At 42.2% G+C, this 13,571-nt stretch overlaps 1 protein-coding gene across 1 annotated transcript in view; it reads right to left on the bottom strand.

Annotated features, from left to right (window-relative positions):
- Positions 1-13,571, bottom strand: part of GPRC6A (G protein-coupled receptor class C group 6 member A) — a 103,368-nt gene that overhangs the window by 31,892 nt on the left and 57,905 nt on the right. Inside the window, exon 3 of the mRNA XM_075338314.1 lies at positions 2,511-3,335. Within this exon, the coding sequence (XP_075194429.1) occupies positions 2,511-3,335 (825 nt within the window). The remainder of the gene's footprint in view (positions 1-2,510; positions 3,336-13,571) is intronic.

Here is a 13,571-nt window from a genome sequence, read left to right as displayed (position 1 = left end):
GGCCTCGGTGCGGTGCTCAGCCAGGTGGACTCTGCGAGCCAAGAGCACCCAGTCTTGTACCTGAGCAGGAAGCTGTTACCAAGGGAAGTGGCCTATTCCACGATGGAGAAGGAGTGCCTGGCCATAGTGTGGGCCCTGCAGCGTCTGCAACCCTATCTATACGGGCGCCACTTCATCGTGGAGACGGACCACAATCCCCTCAGCTGGTTGCACACCGTCTCTGGGACGAATGGGCGATTGTTGCGATGGAGCCTTGCGCTCCAGCAATACAACTTCACCATTCGCCACAAAAGGGGCCGTGACCACGGTAACGCAGACGGGCTGTCCCGACAAGGAGAGGTCGCGGACGGGCGCACGGGGGAACACCGGAGTGTGCTGCCCCCTAGCGCCCTCAAAAGGGGGGAGGTGTGAGGCAAACCCTGGGATATGAAGATGAATTATGACTTCCAGTCATAATCGCTCTCATCACTCCCTGGCAGTGCCCCTCCCTTCTTGTTCTCAATGTCCAGCATCTGTGAAGGTGTTACACCTCCAGGGCCACCTCCTGTGATATGGAGATGAGATGATGTGGGAACAATGGACACAGGAGGACTCCCTGCCGTGACCCTGTGGTAGGAGCTGCTATCTAATTAGCAAGCTTGGAAGTATCCAGACAGAACGACTCCAGTAAAAAATGGTTCATATCTCGCAAGCCATATTTCCGATAAATATGGCAACCATAAAAATGGTGTCTCCGCATGCGGACGATGCTGGCACACCCTTTTTATGGGAGCGGGAGCTTGGGAAATACCCCAGGCGTGATATCAGCCAATGGGGAACTAGTAGACAAGTCATGAGTCCTCTCATTCTGTAGCTAAATTCATAACTGTCACAATGAGAGCATTGGCGTCCGCCTACGACGCTCCCAGGCCAAGTTATGGCCATATTCCATGTTGTGGATTTTGTCCATAACTCCAGCCAGGGGTGGAGCAGTGCTCCCTCTGAGGTCACGAAGGTAGGAGGGGACCTGGATTTGCCCAGGTTGATAACCCTACTTCGGCCATTTTCCAGTGTTCTTTCGCTGGGGGTCACGTGTAGGAAACATCTGTGGGAAGGATCCTAGAAACCTGGCCTACAGCGCCCCCCTGTGGCCAGACGCACAAGGTAACTGCTGGAACTGTGTATGCCTGTTTGTAACCCATGCTTTGATTGTAACTGTACTCTGACATATGTATATTCTGTAGATTCCCTATTGTATATATTGTAGTTTCTAGTGTGCTTTAGGCTGATTAAATTATATAATTAATCTTGGGCTGTTCTGTTATCTCGATCTTGAATCCCACGTCTGTGTGTTCGGCTAATAGTTACCGTAAATCGGTTGGTGGCAGCGAGTTTGTGCCAAGGATTATTGTGGGGAGGCCAGTGAGATTCGGGGAGGTTTTATATATTCCGCCCGCGGAGGTCGGGGGAATATATACCCTACTCTCACTGGGGACCCTTCAATAATCGGCATAAGTAGTATAGCGGCCTCCTTGCTTATTGTCGGGCAATTCCATAATTGGCCTGACTATAAGAGGGGCGCTAGAGAGCGCGTCACGTGCTCTGTCTGTCGGTCGGGAGGTATAAAGGAGGGGTGACCCCCCCACTTGTTACCCCCCGATTGTGACGTACTGGTAGCCAGCGCGGGGGATTTCTGAGTGACCCCCCCGGTGGTTTGTGACAAAGCTGTTCCTCTTTTCTTGGGAAATCTTCTTCATGACTGGTCTTTGATCCAAACCAGTGTCCTTTCACTTGATATTTAACCTAACATCACACTGAGATACAAAGCAATGGGAGAACAGGTTGTAATTTTTAGTATATAGGAAGATTTTTTTCCCAACAGCAGGAGCAAAACAGTAACAATGCAGTTACATGACTAGAAACTGTATAACTTATCATAACTATGCTAAATAGTTGCAAGTGAAATTTATATATAAAAATAATATTTATTCATTTATATAGCTTTTTTAATTCCACAGCACTTTACATACATTGGCAACACTGTCCCCATTGACTCTAAATGCCCTATCAGTATGACTTTGTAGTGTGGGAGGAAACTGGAGAAAACCCACGCAAAAACAGGGAGAACATACAAACTCCTTGCAGATGTTGTCCTTGCTGGGATTTGAACCGAGGACCCCAGCACGGCAAGACTGCAGTGCTAACCACTGAGCCACCGTGCTGCCCCTTGTATGAAATGGCATATGAAATGAACATAGTTTTATGCTCAAGGGTGAGATATTGAGCCTGAAAGACATAAGTTCTAAACATTGTTACCCTTTTGATTCTCAGTGTATGTCTTTAACCCTAGAATGCATACCTGGGGCCTCGCAGGCCTGCTAGGTTACTTGTTTTGCATTGTAGATTTCTATGGTTGTGCTTTCTAGGATTAAGAGAGTGTAGTTAACAGCCCATCAAATTTAAAATCAAATGACAATGATTCAAAATATTATGACATTATTAGTTCTCCCCATCCTGCTATATTACATTACCTCCCAAGGTGCAAACGCATTTGTTTTCTTGCAGTTCCGATCCAAACATAACTTTCGAATTGCGTGTGCTATAGCAGTGACTGCCAGCTGAGTACTGTAGACAAACCCCGGATGTATGGTGTCTGAAAGGAAATCAACTCTGAGAGATTTGGATTTCACCCTTTTATCAAATACCGCCTCCTTGGAATAATTGGTAACGCAGCCGAACAGTTCGTTGTATTTCATCTTAGGACAGTCAGACAAAAGCACTGCATATTGGTCCAACAGACGGTTCATCTCGAACTTTTGTTGATTTAAATTTTTGATGTACTCCTGAAAAGAAGTAGTATCTCCACTCTTGAAAGTAAATCCAATGACTTGGCCAATGTTCTGAATGTTTGGCATGCTACTAATTCCATTGGATACCGACCAGCTGTCACTGGCTATCCATGTCTTTTGTATTTTTTTTTCCATTACCTTTTTAAAAAGCTTTACTAAAAGTGAAGATTTCAAAAAAACAACAATAACGTTGACTCTAGGTTCACTTAGTATTTTGTTGATGGTTTCATCGACGTGGGTTTGTAAAGTACTATCAGATAAGTGAGCAGGGATGATTTCTTTATATGCAATGCAGACGTTGATTTTATCAGTATGGATGCCGAAGCGCTCTAGAGCCGAACGCCCATATTCATCATCCATAACTATAAGTCCAATCCAATTCCAGTTGGAGTATTCAATGAGTTTTGCCATGGCTCTAGTTTGGTAGGAATCATTTGGTATTGTCCTCAGAAAGGCAGGAAATCGAAATTTATCACTCAGTATTTCAGCAGATGATGAGTGGCTAATCTGTGGAGATAAATATTTGATTTTATATTCTACAAAATAATCACCAAATAAAAGAATTGCTTTAAGGACTCATTCAGACTTCAGTTTTGCTCATCCAAGAGGGTAGTTCACAAATCCGATATTTTCCTCGGATCGAGTGGCCAGCACAAAAGCATAGGGCAGACATTTTTTATGATATTGAGCCATGTGTCAGGTCAAACTTGCCAATGCAAATCTATGGGACCATGAAAAAAGCTTCTACCGCCGACTGTGTGATAAGAGAAGCTTGAGAAACATCCAGCAGGGGTTTTTTTTCATCTGAGAAAAACAAATGAAACTCTGACCAAACTCTGATGTTAAGGGTACGCCCACACGAACGTGAAAAAATGACGAGTGCAATGCTGCAATTTTCTGCGAGGGCCATACCACTCGCACCCATTCAAGTGAATGGGTGCGAGAGAAACATCAGACTGCACTCGGATGTTATCCCATTGCAGTGCGATATACGCACAGGCTGACAATGGAGGAGATGGGGGATTAACCCCCTCCCTCTCCTCGGCAGCGCCCGCCCTCAGCTTCGCAGCTGTGACCTGACGGGTTGAGCTAGATGGACTTAGGCGGGCTTTGCACACTACGACATCGCAGGTGCGATGTCGGTGGGGTCAAATTGAAAATGACGCACATCCGGCATCGCATGCGACATCCTAGTGTGTAAAGCCTAGATGATATGATTAACGAGCACAAAAGCGTCGTAATCGTATCATCGGTGCAGCGTCGGCGTAATCCATAATTACGCTGACGCGATGGTCCGATGTTGTTCCTCACTCCAGCAGCAGCACACATCGCTGTGTGTGAAGCCGCAGGAGCGAGGAACATCTCCTACCGGCGTCACCGCGGCTTCCGTAGAATATGCGGAAGGAAGGAGGTGGGCAGGATGTTTACTCTGCTCCGATTGGCCGCCTGCCGTGTGATGTCGCAGTGACGCCGCACGACCCGCCCCCTTAACAAGGAGGCGGGTTGCCGGCCAGAGCGATGGTCGCAGGACAGGTGAGTCCATGTGAAGCTGCCGTAGCGATAATGTTCACTACGGCAGCTATTACAAGGATATCGCTGCTGCGACGGGGGCGGGGACTATCGCATGCGACATTGCAGCATCGGCTTGCGATGTCGCAACGTGCAAAGCCCGCCTCAGAGTCTCCCTTCAACGTAAAAAACTATGATATGATACTATGATATGATCGCAAGATTGGACCACAGTCGCATGACACTCTGCTCACACTCGCAGCAGAGCCTGAGCCAGGGGTCATTAGCATATCACATCCGATACTCTCACATCGGATGCCATGCGCTTGTGTGACTCCAGCCTAAAAGCTACATACTGACCAAACCCTGATAATGATCGTATCAAAAACACTTATTGCCTATGAGAAAAATTACTGATGTGTGAAGGAGCCCTTTTCTCATTTTTTTTTCTCTAACAATCACTCTACCAATATGACCCATGTCATATAGATAACAAGAGGTTTATTCTTTGATAAAATAACATTTAATCTATCTACTGTATGTAATCTGATGTTATTCACTTTTTCTGGATTCTCATGATTATATAAATATGGAAGGAAAAATATGCAGTGGTAATCCAAATTCCGGATTGCATAAAATGTACCTTTTATTTAAGTCCATATTTAAAAAACTATTTTAGTTCATTCAGCAATAAAAATACAAGGGTGGACGTATAAACATAATCGACTACGCGTTTCCTCGACCCGTGTTCGCCTTCATCATGGTCCATCATGGTAATAAGACAAATGACAGAGGGAAAAAGTATTGAATATGCTTACTGGAATTCATTTAATACTTTGTACAAAAGCCTTTGATGATAATGACAGCTTCAAGATACCTCCTGTATGGAGAAACTAGTCGCCTGCACTGCTCAGGTGTGATTTTGGCCCATCTTTCCACACAATCACACTTCAGTTCCTGAAGGTTCCATGGACTCCTTCTATGAACTTTGAGCTTCGGTTCCATTCATTTTATGTTGGATTCAGGTAAGGGGATTGTTTGGGCCATTCTAGCAGCTTTATTTTTCTCCCCTCTAACCAATTGAGAGCTTTCTTGGGTGTTTGTTTGGAAATCTTTGTCTTGCTGAAATGTCCCCCCTCATGTCATCTTCATCAACCTGGTAGATATCAGCAGATTTTTATCAAGAATGTCTTGGTACATTCTTTAATTCATCCTTCCTTCAACTATATGAAGTTTACCGGTACCATATGCTAAAAATTAGCCTCACACCATGATGTTCCCACCTCCAAACTTCACTCTTCTTATGTTTTTTTTTGAGTGATATTCAGTGCCTTATGGCCTTCAAACATGGTGTATATTATGACATCCTAAAAGTTCAATTTAGGTCTCATCTGACTGGACTATACTCTTTCAGTATTTCACAAGCTTGTCTAAGGCTATGTTCACACTGGGCGTTTTTGCAGCATTTTTTACCTGTAGATTTGCCTTGGTTTTATGCAAATCCATGTTAATAAAACGCTGCTTTTTATAGTCCAGCAAAGTCTATGAGATTTCTGAAATCTCATGCAAACACAAACCTGCGAGTCCACCTGTCACTAGATACTCGGAATTGATTCAGGGTATCTGGCTGGCACTTAAATGGTGATGGGAATAGGGGGATTGGATCAGGTGCGCTATATTTACCAAATCCAGGACACCCGAATCTCCTCCACTTCCCCGCTTATTCCATATTCACTGCTTTCATCTGTGATTGGTTGAAGTCAGACGGCGCCCCCAGCATCTGACTGCAACCAATCACAGATCCGATCTGCGGGTCTAGCGCAGAGAATGAGTGAGCCGGTCATTCAGCGGTGACCTCACTCAGACTATTCCCGGTTACATTTATCGCCAGCTGTGACGGGAAATCAACTGAGTGAAGTGACCGCTAATCGTGCGGCTCATTCATTCTCTAGCGCTCACAGCGGGCAGTCCTGTTCTATGGCTGTGCTCTGTGTTCTTCAGATGTAGCAGAAATGAATCGCTGTGGGACCTTGTGTGGATTAAGTCGGAGCTGCAGAGGTGATTATGGGGATAATAAAGTGGTGAAAGAGGGGGCTTTTTGTATTTTATTTCAGTTAAAGGATTTTTTCAGTGTTTGTGTTTATTTCTTTTCATTTATTATAGATTGGTGATGGGAGTGGTGGTGTCTCATAGATGCCTGCCATTACCAATCTAGGGATTAGTCACAGCTATGAGCTGCGATTCACCCCTTATTACCCCTATTGTCACCGCACCAGGGCAATTCAGGAAGGGCCAGGTAAAGTGGTGGGAATGTCGCATCTAATGATGCGACAATCCTGGGTTGGCTGCAGGCTGATATTTTTAGGCTGGATCTCTCCAGCCTGAGAATACCAGCCCCCAGCTGTGGGCTTTATATTGGCTGGGTATTAATATTGAGGGGACCACAAGCTGTATTTATTTAAATAATTAAAAAAAACAGCATGAGGTCTCTCTTATTTTGGTACCCAGCCAAGATAAAGCCCACAGCTGGGGGATACAGCCTGTGGCTGTAGGCTTTATCTGTGCTGGATATCAAAATATGGGGGGACAGTACGTAATTTTTTTAATTAATTTATTTATTTTTTACTGTATGATAGACCCACAGATTCCAGTGTGGGGGGAGGGGGGAAACAGTGAATATGCATCAGGCTAATGAGCAGCACTCGAAGTAGCAGAAGCTGTGGGAGCAGGTATGGATGATCCTAGAATGTATGGGCTCCTTCCAGGTTAGTGGGCGTTACCAGCTGAGTTAGTGGGCTTGACCAGCAGAGTTAGTGAGCTTGGCCATGTTTTCTCCCTTCCACTACAATCATGCTTCACCCCCTGCCCCCCATGTGATAGGGGCATGTTGAAGACGTCATACCTGGAAGGAGCCCATACACTCTAGCATCAACCGGAGACTGGTAAGTATAGCGCGCTTGCTTTACTTTTCTTTTATTCTTTCTACCTTTTTTTTTTTACTACCCGAGTGCCAGATCCAGGTCATTACCGGCTCGGCCCAGCACTCGGGTACTCTTGAACCCTTGCACGTCTTGACATCACAGAAAAAACGCTGTAAAAATGCCACAAAAAAGCCACAAAAAGCACACCAAAACCGCAGATGACTCCCAGGAGACAACCTGCCACAAGGTCAGGTTTTGGTCAGGAAAAAAACGCTGCAATAATGTCCTGTGTGAACTTAGCCTAAAGGTTGTTGAGCATTTTGTTCAGCAATGGAGTCTTGTGTGGTGAATGTGCATACAGGCGATAGAGGTTCAGTGCATTACTTATTGTTTTCTTTAAAACAATTGTACTAGCTGATTCCAGGTATTTCTGTAGCTCTCCACAAAGTACAGTTGGTTCTTGACATTTAGACAACTCTTATGATAATTATTTTCACTCCTCTGTCTGAAATCTTGCAGGGAGTACCTGGTTATGGCCTGTTTATGGTGAATTGATGATTTTTCCATTTCCAGAATACAGCCCCAACAGTGCTTACTGGGATCTTCAGTAGTTTAGAAATTGTTGTGTAACCAATGCCATCAATATGTTTTGCAAGAATAAGGTTGCAAAGACTTAGAGAAAGCTCATTAGTTTTACCCATCATGAGATGTTTTTCCTGTGGTTAACTTTTTGTAGGCCATCAGTTGGACCAGCTGATATTATTTTTCACTAACTAGCAGGATTGCTTTATGATTACTGACAGATTTAAGCTAGTGTCATTACTTTCAATAGGTTTCTTCACCTTTCCTTTGCTGCATGTGTTCAATTCTTTTTCCCCTATGTCATTTCTCATTATTACACATAACGTAATTTATGGACAGCTATGATTTGATCTCTTTGCTTGTGTGGAATGGTCAGTTTGTTACTGACATCTGGTGAGAATTTCATGTCACTAGCATCTTTAGAAATATATTTATATAGAAAATTGGTGACATGTTCAATACATACTTCACTTGCTGTGTGTATGTGTATGTGCATATAAATAAATAAATATATATATATAAATATATATATACATATATATATATATATATATATATATATATATATATGTGTGTGTGTGTGTATACAGTACAGACCAAAAGTTTGGACACAGCTTCTCATCTCTAGAACAACTGTTAAGAAGAGACTTTGTGCAGCAGGCCTTCATGGTAAAATAGCTGTTAGGAAACCACTGCAAGGGCCAGGCAACAAGCAGAAGAGACTTGTTTGGGCTAAAGAACACAAGGAATGGACATTAGACCAGTGGAAATCTGTGCTTTGGTCTGATGAGTCCAAATTTGAGATCTTTCGATCCAACCACCGTGTCTTTGTAGAAAAGGTGAACGGATGGACTTTACATGCCTGGTTCCCACCGTGAAGCATGGAAGAGGAGGTGTGATGTTGTGGGGGTGCTTTTCTGGTGACACTGTTGGGGATTTATTCAAAATTGAAGGCATACAGAACCAGCATGCCTACCACAGCATCTTGCAGCGGTGTGCTATTCCATCTGGCTTGCGTTTAGTTGGACCATCATTTATTTTTCAAAAGTACAATGACCCCAAACATACCTCCAGGCTGTGTAAGGGCTATTTGACTAAAAAGGAGAGTGATGGGGTGCTACGCCAGTACGCCAGATAACCTGGCCTCCACAGTCACCAGACCTGAACCCAATCGAGAAGGTTTGGGGTGAGTTGGACTGCAGAGTGAAGGCAAAACGGCCAACATGTGCTAAGCATCTCTGGGAACTCCTTCAAGACTGTTGTAAGACCATTTCTGGTGACTACCTCTTGAACCTCATCAAGAGAATGCCAAGAGTGTGCAAAGCAGTAATCAAAACAAAATGTGGCTACTTTGAAGAACCTAGAATATAAGACATATTTTCAGTTGTTTCACACTTTTTTGGTAAGTATTTTATTCCACATGTGTTAATTCATAGTTTTGATGCCTTCAATGTGAACCTACAATTTTCAGAGTCATGAAAAGAAAGAGAACTCTTTGAATGAGGTGTGTCCAAACTTTTGGTCTGTACTGTAGATAGATATATATATATATATATATATATATATATATATATATATATATACACATATACATTCTTAATATATATACTCTTCAACCTTGCAATTGCAACACCAGGAAGAAAAAGTCGTTGAGTTGGGGATTCATAATTAGAGATGAGTGAACCTCTGGAAGTTTAGTTCGAAAGGCACAGTTGAATCTTAAAAAAGTTCTATTTTTGACCCCGACTTGATCCGAACCTCAATGAAAGTCAGTAATTGAGCAGTTCGTGGCTCCACCTACATGCTGCCAGCAATAAGCAGAACACTTTGGGGGAAGGGTGGGTGGGGTTCAATTTAATTCAATATACAAAAAAATAAAAGGCAGATGATGAAAAAATAAAAACATCTCAATGAATTCAGTATTGAGTATGTATAGTATGAGCGCCAAATGCAGATATTCCCGCACTTACTCACTTTGGCATGCTATCAATTTTGTTATTAATGCTTGTCTGAGGTATGTTCTTCTGATTATATTAAATGTATTCTAAAAATTCTTCATTTCTATTAAATGAAAGCATAAATCAGATTAACTGCATTAACAACATATTCATTATTCTATAAACAACATGAATCATTCACTAGGTTTGAATTCCTATTATTTTAAATCCCTGAAGGCTTATTGAGATGATGTATGTAGGAGGTAAAAGGAAAGATGAGCATTCCCATATTGTCAATAAAAAAAATAGGAATTCAAACTTGGTGATGTATTCATGTATTTTTTTTAATTTTACAAAATGGTGAATATGTTAGTAATGCACTTTATATATTGAATATAATCAGAAGAAAGTGTTTTGTGTGTGTTTTTCATTAATTGACTACCTAGAAGATTAAGATGTAGATGAAGAGGTTTGAGAGATCCTGAATAATGATGAGCGGCCTCGCAGATACCCGGGATTGGCGGGTCCAACTGGGTTAAAAAAACCTCTGTTTCGGACCTGGAATCGATCCCAGATATCTGGCTGGTCACCGGTCCCCATATAAATCTATGGGGACCAGAATCCGGCACTTTAAATTGGTGGTAGAAGGGAGAGGAGGATTGGAGCAGGCACCTTATAATTACAGAGTCTCCCCTACTTCAAGCGCTGCTTATTTTCCTTCATACATATTCACTGCTTCCCCTGCTCACCAGCAGTCCTCGCATCTTTGATTGGTTCCAGTCAGACATGCCCCCGTCCTGTATGACGGAGTCTCTAACTACAACCAATCAGAGGAGCTGTGTGTGCGTTTCTATTGCTGAGAACAGTGGGCCCGGGCCGGGCGCTCGGGTACTTTTGAACCCACGTGGATCCGGACTTTTACAGTCTGAGTCTGCTCATCACTAATCCTGAATAATACACTGCTAACCAGGCATGGAGGTTGCTCAGTTGTTTCATCTGGAGAATGTTCTTCCACGCTCAATGCAATGGGGCACACAAATCATCAAGATCTGATGCTGGCAGCTACCTTTCTAATAGTACTGAATAGGATAACTGAAGTGAGCACTAATATATATATATATGAGTGCAAGCCAAAAATACATACTATATATAAGAATAAGGCTGCACATCAAACTTAGATAATGGTATAATGCCTCAAGCATATGGAAAAATATTGGAATATACAATGAAAAATGCTACTCGCTAATTTGAACATGTGAATAATGAATTGCATACCTGCCATGAATATTAGGAAAAAGGAGATATTTAGCAATCGCATTGATCAATGTAACTGAGCCCCAAGGCCTCGTCAAGGCATATCTCTATATTGGGGTCCCTAGCTCTGTGACCCTAACTGTGTGTCATCTCATTGCAATTAAAAACTGCTATGGGTGGAGAGGGGTAACTAAGGACTTTCTTATATAGGAGATGGAAAAAACATCTTTCTAATAGTGACCAATAACATCCCAGATGTGCTCAATGGGAAACAGGTCCAGTAAATTACAGACAATAGTAGTACTTTTTGTTCATGCAGGGTGCACATAGAAATGAAAGCCATATGGCCTGGCATTATTGAGTTGAAAAACATCTCCTGAGATAATTTGTAGAATGGCTGATGTTTTACTTTGTTTTTATTTTTCATCATTTTCATATAATTAACATGTTTATGAATCCTGTGATTGATGTAATTCCATACATTTTCCTTCTTGGTGTTGTAATTTGAATGTTAAGGAATATATTTATGCAATCTAACTGGATTTTTTTTCTAGAAATAATTAGTCCAACATTCAATGTTTTAGCTACTTGATTATTTTTTTTGTTCGATCCGTCAGTGTCTTATTGATGGGAATTCAACAACTCCTGGAGAGATGAAGCAATGCAAAATCCCCATGCTTTTTTATTTCCTGTAGCATCTACAGGTGAATTAAAGTAAATGGCCTTGAATGGAAAGCCCTTTTCCTATTAAATAGGACTTCTCACAATATCTTAAATGCTAAACTGGCCCTATCATAGAATAGTAGCGTAAGAAAATAATAAAGAAAAAATAAGTTTTAGTTCTCATTTCAGCTGCAGAAATATTTGCTTGCAAAATTTACATTCTAATTTCCCCTTCAACCAAAAGGGCAGAGATTCTTCTTTGGGCTTGTTTACTTTTTCCCATGTATTACCTTGACCCATCATTAGGAGGTTGTGTCATACAGGGGAAAGAAAAAGAAAACGCTCCAAGAAAATAGACTCATTTCTAAGTAGGTCATACAGATTTAATTGTCAGTGATTACTGTGCAGGTTGAGGAGTGTAGAACTGTGTGTCATTACAAACACTGCTCTGAAACTATCTCAGGTATTGGTGACTAATGATCTGGAATTGATGCAAAGGACGGTAAGTAACAAGCTGCAGCTTTCATGTTACAGCACTGTTATGTTGTGTGAGGAAAGCTAAAGTGTGTGATCAGCCCTTGTCATGTACAGCCCTTTGCATCAATTTCAGATAATTTCACATTTTCCCCAAATACCTGAGATGTAAAACTGTGATTGGAATGACGCTCAGCTCTCCTCTCCTTCCACTGCACAGTAATCATCAGAAGTGAGATCTTTGTGACTTGGTTAGACAAGTCTTACCTTATCACACATAGAATGAAACCTGGTTCTCACCTTCTTTTTTCCCTCTGTATGATGCCTCCTGTTTATAATTTGACAACATCATGCAAGGAAAAAAGTAAATGCCCCCAGAGAAGAACCTATGCCAATGACCCATTGGTTGAAGGGGAAATTATTATATACATTTTACAAGCTAATATCTCTACACAACAGATGAGAATTAAAAAAATGAAAAATGTGTTTTATTTAGATCTTCAGCTACTTAATCTTAAGGTGGCCAGATTAGCACATAAAAAGTGGTGAATGATCTTTTCCATTAAAATATTTAACTTGGGCAGAACAAAACATAAATTGTTGAGATTTTATCATGCTCAGACAAGTGAATGTCTGACGCATGGCGCAACACAGAGATACAACAGGGATGGAAAGGGAGAGGAAAGCCCTGATGATAGGGAGTGGGGTCAGAATATGTCCTGACACTAACCTGCATCTGAACCCTGAGCTCCCCTAATTTTCCTATATGAGTTCTACTTTTCGTGACCGTCACATGTCTGGTCCCTATCTGTCCCTCCAGTCACCCTGTATAGTGCTAAGACCAGTGAGAATGCTATATGTCACCACTAAGGGGAAGGATGGAGGACAGACAGGGGGACCTATACAAAAGGATATCCAACAAAACTTCACTGCTGCTGCCAAACACCAGGAATGCAGATGACATGGCTCCAACAGCAGAACGCCAGCAGCAACTAGAGACTTCCTTCCTCCAAGGTGGTACAGAATTAATCTATTGCCAGTGTCAGGTGATGGATCATGAGACTATTTAATGGGAAAGAAAATGGTCACAAACTGGCTGCAGCTAAGATGAAATAACTGGAAGCTACCAGCAAGGAAAATTAACCCTTGCTGCACCAACAGAAACCAAATACATTTAACCCCTTAATGACCGCGGGCCGTACTGGTACATCATAAGCCATATAGTTGTAATTATCTGCCGGTGATTCCTGCACATGTCAGCTGATTTGAGCAGCTGACATGTGAGCCTCACAGACATGGGTGGGTCTGAGATTCAACTGCACCTGTTAACCCCTTAAATTGTGCTGTCAAAATGTGACAGCGCAATTTAAATGCCCGCCGCAGTAATAGTTCACTTACCTAGC

Source organism: Anomaloglossus baeobatrachus, chromosome 3 (assembly GCF_048569485.1).
Source record: "Anomaloglossus baeobatrachus isolate aAnoBae1 chromosome 3, aAnoBae1.hap1, whole genome shotgun sequence".
Classification (NCBI taxonomy): Eukaryota; Metazoa; Chordata; class Amphibia; order Anura; family Aromobatidae; genus Anomaloglossus; species Anomaloglossus baeobatrachus.
This window is presented reverse-complemented; position numbering and strand designations above follow the sequence as displayed.